At 46.1% G+C, this 16,256-nt stretch overlaps 1 protein-coding gene across 1 annotated transcript in view; it reads right to left on the bottom strand.

The window, feature by feature from the left end:
- Window positions 1–16,256, bottom strand: part of FLT1 (fms related receptor tyrosine kinase 1) — a 176,964-nt gene that overhangs the window by 40,572 nt on the left and 120,136 nt on the right. The window contains exon 15 of the mRNA XM_058277019.1: window positions 12,417–12,548. Coding sequence (XP_058133002.1) covers window positions 12,417–12,548 — 132 coding nt within the window. The remainder of the gene's footprint in view (window positions 1–12,416; window positions 12,549–16,256) is intronic.

The raw sequence follows: 16,256 nt of genomic DNA, 5'->3' as shown, positions 1-16,256 counted from the left end.
ATCTGCTGTCCCTCCCCTTGCTCCACCACACCAGCAGCTCCACCACACCTCCAGCCCAGTCTTCTTCAATGTGCCAGTCCTGCTACACCTCCGTGCTTTGGCCACGGCTGTTTCTCTCCCAGGCTGTGAGCTTCTGGGGGCTGGGGCCCCCTACCCCTACCCATCTTTAGATGCCCACACAGCTGATTGGGTCAATGAGTAGATAAGCTGTTCTTTGCTTTCCCTGGCTCCCGAGAGGTTCACGGGACTTTCCAAGAGTTGGGGGTCAAATCCCTGTTCATGTGGATTGCTTCCATTCCCATAGGGGACCCCAACTACGTTGCAAGCTCCCCTGGCCCTGTTCTAGGTGCTTGTACACAGCGGGGAGTGAAAAGGGGCATGATCTGCTGCTCACTGTCTGGTGTGAAATCTGAGCTGACGAGTATGTTCAAAGTTTCGAGTGAAGCGGCAGAATGTAGGATTTGGGCTTTCTTGTTCACTGCTCCAGCTCTGCGCTTTAAAAGAGCTGGCATCCTGCAAAGAGTTGCCAATGACTACAGAATGCATTCGGCTTCATTGGTTGCTTGGTCAGATTATGGTTACATCTCCCTGAACCTCACGAGATGGAGTGAGAATAACTTCACTGAAGACGTTTCACAGTATGTGGCCTTTTCTCTCTGTAAACGTCCCACGATAGGATCACTTGAAGCTCAAGTTCACATGAGTTTGAATTTTCTCCTTGCAGTGTGAGGTCTAATGCTCCCTTGTTGTACAGCCACTCTCTCTCTCACACACACAAATGCATCCTTGCTTACACTGCAAATCTGTTTTGTGGAATTTGATGCGGACCTGCTCAGGAGCACGATGGCCTTTGGCAGGGAGGGCTGGCGTGGGTTGAGCTGATACTATCTCGAGACAAGGCACCATCTGCATAAAACCTCTGCAGATGCTTCCTTCATGGAATGCCCTGGGAGAGGCCCCCTCAAATTGTGGGAACTTTCCCACCACATTCCACGGGCAGGAAGCTGACCCCCAAAGCCTAATTCCATAGCCCTTACTCAGGCAAAATTCCTTTCAGTGGGACAAACTGTGCTGGTGTACAAAAACTTACACATTTAAGGAATCACTGCACTACAAAAACATCTTCAAGGCTAAAATACATTAGGAGAGAAAGGCATACTTTATATATATATATATATATATATATATATATATATATATATATATTTTAAAGATTTATTTCTCTTCCCTTCCCCCCTGTTGTCTGCTGTCTGTGTCCTTTCACTGTGTGTTCTTCTGTGTCCTCTTGCATTATCCGGTGGCACTGGGAATCTGCCTCTCTTTTTTTGTTGCGTTGTCTTGCTGCGTCAGCTCTTGGTGTGTGTGGTGCTACTCATGGGCAGGCTGTGCTTTCTTCACGTGGGGCGACTCTCCTTACAGGGTGCACTCCTTGTGCGTGGGGCATCCCTACATGGGGGCGCCCCTGCATGGCAGGGCACTCCTTGCACGTGGCAGCACTGTGCGTGGGCCAGCTCACCACACGGGTCAGGAGGCCCTGGGTTTGAACCCTGGACCCTCCATATGGTAGGCAGACGCTCTAACAGGTGAGCCACATTTGCTTCCCCATACTTAATATTCTGATACTGCCTTGCAAAAAACTGAAAATAGGACTTTACAGTTTTTGGTGTATACCTTAACTTTATCAGCATCTCTTCCCATGCAGCCCTTTTCTCAGAGGTCAAACAGCCGCGCTGGCCCAACTAGACCCAGCTTCAGCTGGCTGGTGGCAGCTGATGAGCTCAGTGGGCGAAAAGGCCCAGCTGCCTGTGGTGGGGAGAGGCGCCAGAGGAAATGTGGGTGGGCTTTGCTACTAGGCGTGAGCATGGGGCCGGGGCCCATCAGTCTCTAGGCTGTGTGTGAAAGGCCAAGGTGAGGGCCTATGCAAGGCTCTTTTCACTTGCCATACTGATAAGTATGGGGCAGACCCGAAAAGTGTGGCAGTTGGAGCTTTATTAGAGGCTGCTGACCACGTTGCCCGCATCGTCTGTGCCAATGACCCCGCAGGCTTCACATCAGCCCCCTGTGGCTAGGAAGGGCAGGTGCGGCGCAGGCGACCGACCGAGGCGCCAACACGCGGCGAGGCTGGCCTGGAGTCCCGGCAGCTGCTGTGGGTTCTGTTCCGCTGCCAGCCCCGAGCCTCTCCAGCGGTTCCAGCAGCTCTCTCTGCCTCTGGCCTGGCCGGCGTGGTCTGGCAGCATCACAGCGACCGGCCCTGCTTGGCCCAGACTGCCTGAAATGAGAGGCAGTGGAGCCAGCCAGAGCAGCCCAGGCCAGAAAATCAGGCTGAGCTTCTCGAGGACGTAAGGAAACCCCCCAAGCAAAAGTCCAGGGCACCCCATGGCCTGCCTCGACTTCAGGGTGAGCTCCAGCTTCACCAGGAAAGAGAAAGACCCTCTAAGGGGCCCGATAAGCAGCTGTGTCTCACTCCCATGGCAGGGAGCCTCAGTTTCCTCATTCTTAGAAAGTGGGGCTGACACAGCCCCTTCCCTCCTGAGTTAAGTGTGCAGACCTAGTGTCACTGATTATCTTCACTGCGTCCCTCTTCCTCCCCTGCCCCACCTTTTTTTGGATCTCAAGTGTAAAATTTTTTTTTTCACTCAAACTGCATGTATCGCCCTGTCTTTTCTTTTAAAAACTAATCAGGCATTGAGGCAAAGTACCCTTCATTTTTTTCTGCAAATGAGTCATCACCTCCCCTGAGGAATTTACTGGACCCTTCAAGTGGGTTAGGTGTCACTTCCTCGGTCTATCCTTACCTCAATGGGAGGGAACTGTCTGTTCAAGTGGGTTTCTTGCCCACGAGACCAGGGGCCCCTCAAGAGAGGAGTGTTTCTTGTTCATTTTGCATCTCTGGAGGAGGTCCCAATAAATATTTACCATAGAATGAGAAGAAATGACTCTGGTACACTACACTTGATTATTCCTGCCCAACCTGAGCTAATGAAGGAGCGCTGCTTCCTTCTACATGCAACCCAGTAACCAGTTATCCAGCTAACTTTAGCATGTGATTCTGCTAAGGCTTGTTGAATTATTAAAATTGGCCTGCAGAGCTTTACTACTATTTATGGAGCTTTTCGGAAGTCTGTGAACACCAATTTGGAACCATGCTCTTAAGGAGAATGAGGTGTGAAAATACTATATTCAAAGGAAATTCGAATACACTTTTCAAGAGTAATTTCTGGGTAAAGATATTTAAAATTGCTATTATGCAACAACAGTTCTATAACACATTTTCTTCCAAGCAAGTTAAATCCTTAGGTCATGTAAGAACTTTGTGTTTTGGAATACCATCTGGGTGACTCATGGGTTAACGCTCAGAAAACAGTAATACAGAAAGTCTGGTTCAAATGGAATTTAGTTTAGCATATTAACAAACAGTAATGTTAACTAACACCAAGTTTTCGATATATGCCCAGGATTGTTAGAAGTGTACTATGCTTTACACAGTCCTGTAAGGTTGGCACACCATTTTTAATATCCCCATTTTGCAGATGGGAAAACCGAGGGACCAGGAAAGGTAAGTAAACTTGCTCAAAGCTACAGAGCTCGTGAGCAGCAAAGCTGGGACTTGAACCTAAGCATCCAGCTCCTTAGAGTCGAGAGGCAGGAGAGCAGAATGGTTTAACATGGCTCCACTTCTCAGATCTGCCATTTCCTAGATGTGTTCACCCTGGGCAAGTCATTTAACCTCTCTGTTTTTCAGATTCTCGCTTGTAAATAACTGTACCTTCCTCCTAGGACTGCTGCAAAAGTTAAGTGGGATAATGCACGTCGTGTGCTCAGGGCACTGCACCACAAGTACAACAAACATAAGAAACATAATCCAAGGTTCTTGGAGAAGAAAACCAACTCTAAAACCCACTTCTTTCATTCCCTGTGTAGTGTTATGACAGCCCAGTTTCCACAGAAGGGATGGAGATGAATATTTTTTGAATTTGAATTATTTTACCCCGTGGACTATCTTCAAAGATCTCAAATCACCCTACTTGAATTCCATCACCAGTTTTTGGAATTCTCCATCAAAGCCAGCTGTGAGTCATTGTTTTGATTTGAAATAAAAAGGTATGTGATCCCTCCCCCCCACCCTCCAGTGTGAAATCAGTGACCAGTCAGTTCACTTCTCAGCTGGGAGCATTATTTTCTTCTTGGGAAGCCTTTCTACACAGGATGAGTAACGTCAGTCCCCAGCTTATTCCTGTGAATTAGTTTATCATTCCTGTGAATTAGTTGATCACATTCTTCCTCAGTCCCGGGGGAGGGGGTGGGGAGTGAATTTGGGGCAGGATTCAGGAAGAGAGGAGCTCAAGAGAGGGCGACAAAGGAAAACTGAAAGCTGAGAGCTGGACCAGGGAAGATCCAAAGGCGTGGCTGGAAACCCAAGACGATTTTGATTTTTCAAACAATTTTATGGTGGCAACAGATATACAACACAAAAGTTCCCATTTTAACCCTATTAAGGCTACAATTCAGTGACATTCACCACATCTGCAAAGCTGTGCTGCCATCGCCACCATCCAACACGAAAACTTTTTCATGGCCCCAAATAGAAACTCTGTGCCCCTAAAGCAGTAACTTCCTAGGCCCCCTCCCCTCGGCCCTGGAAACTGGCCCTCTGCTTCCTGTTTTACGAATTTGCTTATTCTAGGCCTTTCTTATACGTGGAATCATAGAACACTTGTCTTTTGTGTCTGGCTTCTTTCATTCAACATGATGTCTTCACAGTTCCTTCCTGCTGCTGTAGGATTTTTCTAGTCTTGATTTTTTTGGGTTCTGTCATAGAAAACTGGGTGCATCTTCTACTCTGAGTCCCTTTCTTGAATGCATGTTAATATGTATTTATTACTGCATTGATTTTGCAAATTTGCAAATCATACCTACAGCACATTCAGACTGTAGGGCACTGAGCTCCTTCTGCTCTTCCATGGTCGTTCTGTATCCAACAACTATCCTCAAAAAATATTCAAAATGGTAGTTATTTCCCCTCAAATTGTTTTCTCTTATGAAGTTACTCTAATTATAAAGGCGAGTGACATCTAGTAAAGCCTAAATCTGTGTTATCAGAAGGTATTTGTATATGTTGTGATTATTATTTACAATAATGATAAAATACAGCTTCTGTTAAGCTCTTGGATGAAAATGCACCCCGCTGTCACTGCAACAGCCCCACTGAGCTCCATCCTGCAAATGCTATGTTCGGTTAGTAACACTTTTGTTGTTGTTGTTGTTTTAAATATTTGTGCTTCCCCTTGAGAGTGTGCTGTGTGCTCCGTCCAAACCAAACAAGACCTGTGATTATTTAAAGAAGCTACTTTGACTCCACCGTCCATTCATCCCTTTCAGATACAAAAATAATGCATTGTTTTATCTATGAGTATAAGAATCCTTTTTCAAAGGAAATAAAAAGAGCAGACAGCTTCCTTCCTGGCTAATTCATGAACCTCTTTTCAAATCTGTTGAACATAACCACAGACACAACTCGTTTGCCTGGTTTCGTTTCCTAAAGCTCAGCTTGACAAGTGGGGCAGAGTGAGGGGTCCATATGCATAGAATACGAAGTCAAGGCTACAGCTTGGGAATGTCTCGGTGCCACCAGAGTGGTAAGAATAATGATTTAGACTATAGAGCAAGAATCCAATTGCAATTATAAAATTGCTGCACAGGTGCTGCAGGCAACTGTTCTGAACACCAACTGGGAAGTTAAAGTTTGATTCAATGAGTTCAAAGCACTTAAATTCAAGATTTTGCATCTAGCTCATACATGTAGGCTTTCCTAAGGGCCTCATGATGGCAACTTTCAAAAATTCTTCCTATTCAGAATTGTAACTTTATATAGACTAAAACCTGCTTCCCTGAAACTTCACTACCATCTTTCTCTCTTGGTTCTAATTATCAAAGAACGAGTCTGTACAAAAGCTCTTCAAGTAGTTAAAGAAAACAATCATGTTGCTCCAAACCTGTCTCTTTTTTAGACTAAACATCCTCATTTCCTTGCATGATTTTATCATTACCCTACCCTGGATGTGGCTCCATTTATTTATGCTTCTCTTACAAATCAGCACACTATTTCAGGTGTGGTTTCATTATTGCAGATCAGGCAATCTCTTGTCTCAGCTAACCACAATTTTCAGGCAGAAAAGTTGGATATAGCCATCACTGAGGGCAGAAAAAATAATTATAAAAAAGAGCAAGGGAGAAGGCAAAAAAACTATAAAAAGGAGAAACAAGAATTCAAAAAGCTTGACAGCTGGCAGTTGTCTGCAGCCACCTTGCAAACTTGAACTTTTCTCTAAGTGATATCGAAGGTTAATGCCACATGAAGGAAAAACGCCATGCATTATTCATCAGAAAATTCTACAGAAAATTCTATGGGCTATTCAATAGCAACCACTTGGCGCTATTTAGACTTCGTTATTGCCTAGGCAGATGTCAGTATAGAAGGCCCAAGGTCGCCTTCTCTGTCCCTTCTTGCTGTCTTCTCCTTTCCCGCTTCCTTTTCCTGGCAAATCCAACCTCTGAAAGGCCTGCTCTAGAGATCGCGTCACATGCTGGCCTCAGTTTTGCCTCTGTGGACTCATTTAGCCTTTAGTAGTGGCATTGTGTAGTCATTTTTTTTTTTTTTAAGATTTATTTATTTATTTATTTCTCTCCCTTTCCCCCAGCCCCGGTTGTCTGTTCTCTGTGTCCATTTGCTGTGTCTTCTTTGTCTGCTTCTGTTGTTGTCAGTGGCACAGGAATCTGTATTTCTTTTTGTTGCATCATCTTATGTCAGCTCTCCGTGTGTGTGGCACCATTCTTGGGCAGGCTGCACTTTCTTCCGCGCTGGGCGGCTCTCCTCAAGGGATGCACTCCTTGCACGTGGGGTACCCCTACGCGGGGGACAGCCCTGCATGGCAGGGCACTCCTTGTGCGCATCAGCACTGCACGTGGGGCCAGCTCCACACGGGTCAAGGAGGCCCAGGGTTTGAACCGTGGACCTCCCATGTGGTAGACAGATGCCCTATCCACTGGGCCAAGTCTGCTTCCCTGTGTAGTCTTTTAAAATACAAATCAGCGTTTCCACTTTACCCTTGTCAGTCTGGTTCTAATTGTGTCATGTGCACCTCCATCTTCCAACGAGGTCTTCAAAGCACACTGAGTTATGGAGCATGGCCTACATGTCCATGTCCTTCACAGGTCAGGGACATTAATAAGTTGTTGGCATCACACCTAATTGAATATGACAGCGCTCTACTGCCCTAAACTGTCTATCAATGTTATTACTTTTTTCTGACATTCTTTGGTGCTTTTCTAAATAGATTAGTCCACCAAGTAATTATCAACTGCTATGGGATATAAAAATGAATAACGAACAATGAGAAGCATCACATTAAAGATACAGACCAACTGCTATGGGAGCAGAGAGGACAGATGATGGTGTGACAGGTCAGGAAGAGAGAAAGTGACACAAGAGGGAAGGTGAGTTTTAAAGGATGAGTAGGGTTGTCCAGGGGAAACAAGCTGGGAAGAAAGGCTGTTAAGTCAGCAGGAAAGTGATGTGTAAAAGGAGAGAGGCTGGGAGGAGCAGGGTGTTTTCAGGGGATCACAAGCAGGTTAGTGTGGCTGGAGTGCTGCAGGGGCACATGGGACGGAGAAGAGATGAAGCTGGAGAAGGAGCCTGGGGCCCACAGAGGGCCTTGTGGGCCAGAAGAGGGTAAGAGGCAGCGGAAACCAATGAGGTGGCTTGAACGGGGAAGTAACATGATCATAAGCCTGGTCATTTGAAAAGGCCACTCTAGACTGGGGGGCTGATGGGAGGAGGGTGAGAAGAGAAGAAGGCTGTCCCTGAGGAGGCCGAGATGGTATCTAGCAGTGACGAGGGCTGAGCGGCAGAGCAGCAGCAGTGGCAGCCAATGTGGAGGATTCAAGTGAAAATCATCTCCCCTTCCCTCAAGAGCCAATGATACAGGTTGATAGGCACTTCTAGAAATTTTTATTGAGAGTTTTCAAACGTTGTCTGACTTTTCAGCAAAGTAACATTAGTGGGAAGAGGAATAAGTGTGGGAAATCTGGAGATATAGATAGAGAAAACCAAAAGAACAGGATAACTGGGAGAGCCCCAAAGCTCAATTTTATGCTAAGGCCTTGTAAATGGCTTCCTAAGAGACCCAGGAGTGAGAGGAGGAGGAAGAGGGGGATGTTCTGTGGTTGACACAGGCATGGATTCAAGTCCCAGCCTCGACACTTATTAGCGGTATGACTTTGGGCAACTTGCTTAACCTCTTCGAGTCTCCATCCTCTCCATCTAGGGATTGAGGATGACCCCACTTACTTCTTCCGTACTCAGATGAGATTCAGTATGTAAAGTGTCTAGCTCAGTGCTTGCACATAAAGGTACTAAATGAATATCCATTTCCTGCCAATGGCTGGGATACAGAGATATGTCAGACACAGGCCCTGCTTCAGAAAGTTTACAGTTCAGTAGGGAAAGGAAACATCTCAGTTCCTAAGAAATAATACGATGTAGAATCAAGTAAGCACTGACTAAAGAGCCAAGAACCATGGAGTGTGAAAGCAGAGGAGCAAATGAGTATCAGCTTGACTGTCCATCCCCCAGGACATCACAGGGTAGAAACCTTCAAACTGGGCCTTAGAGGATAAGGAGGATTTGGCTGGCACAGGGAGTGGAGCCTGGACAGAAGCCACTCCAGGTCGCATGGACAGCAGGAACAAAGGCCATGCTGGGCAGTAAATGGGGAGTGAGGCTCACCCATGGCCACGGGACTGGCCTCAACCCAATCTGGGAGGTTCCTCAGTGCCACTGAGCTGGCTGTGGGCATTGCAAGGATAAGAGCAGGCCTCCTGGAAGGCGGACTTGTGACAAACGGAAAAGTGGTGGCCATGTCTGGTGGGAGAAACTCACAGATATCGTAGAGCACAACCTCAAACAGCATGGCTGCTGGGAAAGCGAGAGCAGGTGGGCAGAAGAGGGGACGGGAGAAGCAGCAGAGGCTTCGGGGAAACCAGCAAATGTGCTTTGGCTTCATGCAAGGGCTCTCGCAGGCCATCCAATCCCCAGGCCGTGCCAGCCCCAGTCCCTAGGAGGGAAGATTGGGGACAGACACCTGGCAAGGAGAGGCCGCCACGCACTGGGCTGGGATGTGTCCAGCTGTCCCCTCGGGGCTGCCATTACCTGCCCATTTGGTTTAGGCTGGTCAGTTCAGCTCTCTCTGGGGTTCATACTAACTTCTGGCCTGTGGATTACCGAGCCTCCACGCTCCCTGCTGCTCCTCCTCTCTCAGATCTGGACCCTCCCTGGCCCCTGACCTCATGTGACCTCTCCCCAAGGGCCACATGTGGAGTCCCTATTAGAAGGCTGAGTAGCAGCTGCTGGAGGAAAGAGATGTTCAAGAGAGACACATGCTCCAGCAGCAGCTTCCTCCACATTTAGCAGAAGAGTTGGAGGGCTGTTTTCAAACACAGATGGACCAACAGGACCATTACCAAAACCTTTGGAGACTGTTACTTTCTTGCCCTTTTACTTAAAGTAAAACTTTTTGTAGACTAGTTCCTGCTTTTCAGGAAGACTTTCTAAAATCATCTCCTTGTAAAATGTGGGATGGATCAAAGACCTAAATATAAAAGCCAGAACCATAAAGCTCCTAAAAGAAAATGTAGGAAAACATCTTCAGGGCTTGGTGGTAGGTGAGGCATTCTTAAACCTTATACCAAAATCATGAGCAATGAAAGAAAACATGGATAAATGGGACCTCCTCAAACTTAAGCACTTTTGTGATCCAAAGGACATCGTCAAGAAGGTGAAAAGAAGGCCCAATCAATGGAAGAAAATGTTTGGAAACCACATCAGATAAGGGTGTGATTTCCATTCTATATAAAGAGATCATACAACTCAACAATTAAAGAGCAAGCAATCCAATTTAAAAATGGGCAAAAGACTTAGACATTTCTCCAAAGAGGAAATACCACTGGCCAAAAAGCACATGAAAAAATGTTCACTATTACTAGGTATCAGGGAAATGCAAATCAAAACAACAATGAGATATCATCTCACACCACATATAATGGCCATTATTAAAAAAACAGAAAACAATAAGTGCTGGAGAGGGTGTAGAGAAATAGGAACACTCCACTCTTGGTGGGATTGTAAAATGTGCAGCCTCTGTGGAAGAGAGTTTGGCAGTTCCTCAGGAAGCTAAATATAGAACTGCCATATGATCCAGCAATTCCTCTGCTAGGAATATACCCAGAAGAACTGAAAACTGTGACACGAACAGACATCTATACACCGATGTTCATAGTGGCATTGTTCACAATTGCCAAAAGATGGAAACATCCCAAGTGTCCATCAACCAATGAATGGATAAACAAGATGTGGTATATACATATGATGGAATCCTATGCTGCAGTAGAAGAAATGAAATTGGGACACAGGTGATAAAATGGATGAATCTTGAAGACATTCTGCTGAATGAAATAAGCCAGACCCAAAAGGACAAATATTGCATGGTCTCACTAATATGAACTAAATAACAAAGAATAAATGCGTGGAGTTAAAACCTAGAGTATAGGTTATTAGGAGATAAGAGGAGGGCTGTGAAGGAGTACTGATGCTTAATGTATGTAGAAGTTTTAATTACCTTGACTATAAATTGGGGAAATGGGTAGAGTTGATGGTAACACATTACAGTAAGTAGCAGCTGGTTTATAAAGGGGATTGTGGCTGAAAAGGGTAGTCTAGGGATATAAATGTCACTGAAAGAAAGCCAGAGAATAATCTAGGGACTGAATAACACAGTGAATCCAGACATGGAATTGAGGTTGATAGTACAAATGCAAGAATGTCCTTCTGTGAACTGGAACAGATATCCATCACTATTGCAGGATGGTGGGAATATGGAGAAACATGAGAAAAATACAATTAATGTAACCTATGGACTATTGTTAACAGCAATACTGTAATATTCTTGCATCAATGCCAGAGATGTACTGTGTTAATAATAAGGGGGTCTAGAAAAAAATATGCCAAATATAAGCTATATACCTTAGTTAGTGGTAATAGCCTGATAATATTATCTCATAATCTGCAACAAATGTTCCACAATGGTGTGATATGTTAGTGAAGGGGTGTTGTATGGGAATTCTACACATGTACATGATTGTTTTGTAATTTCCCAACTTCCGTAATAAAAATATACTTTTAAAAAGTGGGAGAATCTGTTTTAGAGTGTGAATTCTCAGTTACAATCTTTAAGCAGTGGAGGAAGTGAAAGACATGGCTTTCTTCTCAGTTGCTCCCCAGAAATCCTGGAGCCTGTTGGTGAGCATTTGGAAAAGGGCTACAGAACAGTTCCACCTTTTCATATAAAACCAAGAGTGGCTCCACATGCCATAGATATGTACCTCTAAGAGGTGCCAATGTGATATTTCACGGTGCTGTGAATTGTATGTTCTGCAGAAACCTTGGCATGGGAGAATTGAAATTGAGGTCTCAACTGTTTTGTAGGTGGACGCCACGTGGCCGTGCCCTGGGTAGGACTGGGCCTCACCAAACTCCCTGAGGCACACAAGGAGGAAGCCGGGAAGAACCCTGTTAAACGTGGTCTGTTTATGGTGTGCTGATTCTCTTGGACAATATCTTGCAGCCTGCGACATGCTGAAACCAGCTTCTGAGAGCGGCTGGAAGAGCAGCGTGTCTTCACTCATGCGAAATGGAAAAGAAAAGGGAATGAAGAGGGAAGCGGACTTGGCGCAACTGATAGAGCATCCACCTACCATATAGGAGGTCCAGGGTTCAAACCCCAGGCCTCCTGGCCCATGTGATGAGCTGGCCCATGCGCAGTGCTGATGTGTGCAAGGAGTGCCCTGCCACGCAGGGGTGTCCCCCGTGTAGAGGAGCCCCACGTGCAAGGAGTGCACCCTGTAAGGAGAGCCACCCAGCGCGAAAGAAAGGGGAGAGAAGTAAATAAAAAATAATCTTAAAAAAAAAAAAAAGGGAATGAACAATTTCAAGAGTGTGTCACCTCCCATCTACACTCGCCTCCTTCCCTCTGGGACCCGGTTCCTGCAGGCGTGGCGCTCTGGCCCTCTCTGGGAGCCGGCCCTTCACCCTGCCCGCAGTTGGGGGCTTCTTCCGGGAACCACTTCCCCAGCCAGCCAGCTGCGATCGCCGCTCCCAGGAGGGCTGGGGGGGTGGCCTGTAGTGTCTTCACCCTGGCCTTGGCAGACAGACCCCGAAGGTCGCCTTCCTGGAGGGGCGGGAGAGGCAGGGCAGGGAAAGGAAGAGCCTGGCGGGGGCGGCGGGGGGCTGGGAGGTGGAAAGTTCAACAAGCAGGGAAGGAGCCGTCTGAGCAGCTTCTGGCTGCCTCCCCAGCGCTGTTTACCTTGAACGGTGAGGTATGCCGAGCTCTCCGCAGAGCCCTTCGGGTTGGTGGCTTTGCAGCGGTAGACGCCCTCGTCCTCCTCTGTGACTCTTTCGATAAACAGCGTGCTGCTTCCTGGTCCCAAAATAATTCCTGAGGAGTGAGAGATGTTTAGATTAGCCGGCCTGGATGACAAACAAAAACGGCTGCTTCTGTCACAACCCTCTGCCTAGCATTATGCGTTCAGACAAGGAAATCCGAGCCCTGCTTAACCTGGGGCAGTGCTGCTTATTTGCTTTCTCTTGGCCCAGCTGTTTGAACGGCACCTTTGCCACAGCACCAGAGCTGGGATAGCCGCTCCCACCGCGGCCACTCGCTGTGCAGAGAAAGGAGAAGGTGTCGCTCTACCCAGGAATAGAGATCAAGAAGCCAGCTTACCTGGTAGCAACCACCAGCACATGGAATGTGGAGAGGGAACACGCGCACAACCCATCCGTATCCTGACCCCCACAGCCACCCCGGAAGGTGGGACTGTCTCCGTATCACAAACGAGGAAACTGACTCGGCGAGGTTAAGCCACTTGGCCAAGAGCGTGCGGTTAAGACAGAAAGCATGTGGGTCAAAGGAGATGGTGTCTCCTTGGGCGCAAAGCCGGGTGAGGTAGAGGACGCGGTGCCAAAGCCCTGGGCTCTGGGACCATGCTGCTCTCAGCCAGGCCTGGTGACCTCAGGCTGTGCTGCTTTCGGCAGATCACTCAACCTTTCTACCTTTCAGCTTCCTCCATCTCAAGATGAAAACAAAAGCAGTTCCTACTTGGTAAATGAGAAGACACACAACAAGCACCTGGCACAGACTGCACGCTCCGCAAAAGCAAGCTTAACTCGCCCTATGGCTCCTGGTGCAAAGAGGGTGCAGCCTGAATTTTCAGACCGGCTTCTAGACCAAGTGACTTCAACACCTGGTCCACGTGGACTCACTCCACCATCAGCTGTGTGTTAGAGACGGTGGGGCAGGCTGAGCCATGGTATCTGCTCAGGAAGGAAAATGAACCCCTAGCAGACACACACGCATCTATACACTCACACACCAGAACAGAGAAAATGTTTAATGAATGAGAATGAGTAAATGTAGGACAGCACACCCAATTCAGTGCAAAAGCTGGGGGAAGGGAGGAGCTCAATCAGGACTGGAGGACTGGAGCTGAGTCCTGAAGGATATGCAGAGGTGAAGGGGGAAAGGCATTAGGATTCAGACAAAGGCCCGAAGCTGAAATGAATATGCATTTGGGTGCTTGCTCTGGAAGAGTGATTAGAAGGGGCGACTACACGACAGGCTATATTCCATCATTTAAAGAGTTTCTATTTCCCCTGATAAAAGATATACTCAATATAGAAAATTTGAGAAATATTCAAAAGCATAAAAAATAAAATGTAAAAAAACCCAGACACTACCACACTAAAAAACTACACTCTCACTCGCAAGTAGCTGTCTTCATCTTTATTAGAGGACTTTTTTACAAAGTTGGTTCATTCTTGTAACACACATTTATTATGCTCCCACTGTGTATGACACATGATGCTAGGTGCCGGCGATATGATACCAAGCAACACAGATAAAACCCTTGCCTACAAAGGATTGAATTTGGGTTTTGGAGAGAGACACATGAATAAGGTAATTTTAGGTAGCAATAAACTATAGGAATAAAATAAAAAGAGATTCAGGGAGCCTGGGTTGGGCTGGGGGCAAGGAGATTATTTTAGATGGAATCGTTAGGGAACAGCCTCTGAGGAAGGACATTTGAGCGGAGACCTGAAAGATGGGGGTGGGGGCATTTGAAGGTCTGGATAAGGACATTTTAGGCCTAGGAAACAGGAAATGTAAGTCTCTGGGGGCAGGAAAGCACTTGCTTAAGGACCTGGGAACATGCACTTATGTGTTTGTTAGCCATTTTTATTTCCAGAACACCTTTCGTGAGTAGTTAGTTGGAAAAAGTGAATTCAAACTAAGGAAAGCTTTGAAATCCGGGTCGAGGAGCTTCAATTCAATGTAGGAGGAAATAAGGGGTCATGAAGATTTTTGAGCAGGGAAGTGACATAATGAAAGCAATGCTGAAGGAAGTTTAGTCTAGAAGGAGAATGCAGGATGGACTGGAACGAGGAAAAAGTTGCATCTGGATGTCTAGCTCGCCAGTTGTAATTCAGGCAAGGAATGAAGAGACCCCAAATTTGGATGGTGGGAAAGGAAGTGGAGAGGAAGAAATGGAAACTGCCACTTTGTAGAAACAACCTACAGGAACTGGTGCTTTACTGGATACAGGGAATAGAGGGAGATGTGTAAAAGATGTTTCCAAGACTTTAAGCCCAGATTACAGGGAAAAACCAAGAGCTCTATTCTGGAACCCTGGCTAAGCCATTTAATCTCTTCGTGGCTGTTTTCCCATCTTTAACACGAGAATAATAACTGCTCAGCCTATTTCATGGTATTGCTGTAAGGAATGACTGATATAATCTAAGTAAAAGTACTTTGCAGAAAGCTTAAGATGTGGTATAAGTGGCAATCATGGCCAGTAAAAGTTATGGGCAGCTGTAGGTGGTCTGTGATCATGACACACCAGCTCACCTGCTAACCACAGTCTTCTTCATTGCTGGAGGCCTGAACCTCAACCAATTTTCTATCACTCAAATCACAATTTAAGGCCAACACCATGAACAAATAAAGTCAAACACATGGTTTCATCCAAGGAGACAGGCGTGTCATTGTGGAAGGTGGGAGGACAGGTTGTAGGGTGTTGATGAGCGAATGCCACCATCTGGCAGTCTCCTCTTTCCATTAGATGGAGGAGGGAGTAGGCAGGGCAGGAGGGCACCCCACATCAACGGGCAAAGCTTATCCTCCCGTCTTGCCTTCACACTGCACTCTAAGAGATGGCACAAAGACATTGATGTGTGTGGTCATTTGAAGCTGTAGGCACCCCAGAAAAGTATGTTCTTAAAATTAATCCATCCTTGTGGGTGAGGACCCACTTGGGGTGAGTTAAGCTCTGCCCCATCTCATTCAGGGTTGGTCTTAATCTTCTTACAGGAGTCCTTCACAAGAGAATGAAATTCAGATGAAGGGAAAAAAGCCATGGAGGCCAGAGCTGAAAGCAAGGAGACCAGAAAGAGAAGGGAGAGACCAGCAGACACTGCCATGTGCCTTGCCATGTGGCAGAGGAGCCAACAGTTGCTGGTAGCGGGTCTTTGGGAAGAAGCATTGCCTTAATGATGCCTTGATTTGGACACTTTTCCCCAGATCAATAAGCGAATAAATTACCACTGTTAAGTCAACTCATTCTATGGTATCTTCTTTGAGCAGCTTAGCAAACTACCAGAGAGGCCACACAGAATCTCATTATTCTCAGAATTGCTATGCATTCTCCTTCTACAAAAATAGGCCAGCCACTACCCTTATTGTCTTCCCCACCCCCAAAATCGTCTGCCTGTACTTCATTCATAATTGTCTTCCTAGCTTTTTAAATGCCTTAACCTACTGATACTCACTTTATCTGACCTGATCTGTTCTACTGAGATGCTCACCTTTAAAGGAAGACTTTATTTCTAGTTTAATTTCAGTTTTTTCATTGTGATGAATTTCAAACATTTAAAAAGTTCAGAATAAAAGTAAACCATGTACCCACCATAAAGAAGATCAGATGTCAACATTTTGCCATTTTTGTTTTAAATTTCTCTTCTATATGAAATAAAATTTGTAGACACTTTATCCCTTCCTTCTGTCTCCCCCAGAGACTCTGATGAAGTTGGTGTGTCTCATTCTCATTCATACTTTTGCACTTTGTCTACATACATAAGTATTGCCATATAT

The sequence above is a fragment of the Dasypus novemcinctus genome, chromosome 15 (assembly GCF_030445035.2).
Source record: "Dasypus novemcinctus isolate mDasNov1 chromosome 15, mDasNov1.1.hap2, whole genome shotgun sequence".
NCBI lineage: Eukaryota > Metazoa > Chordata > Mammalia > Cingulata > Dasypodidae > Dasypus > Dasypus novemcinctus.
This window is presented reverse-complemented; position numbering and strand designations above follow the sequence as displayed.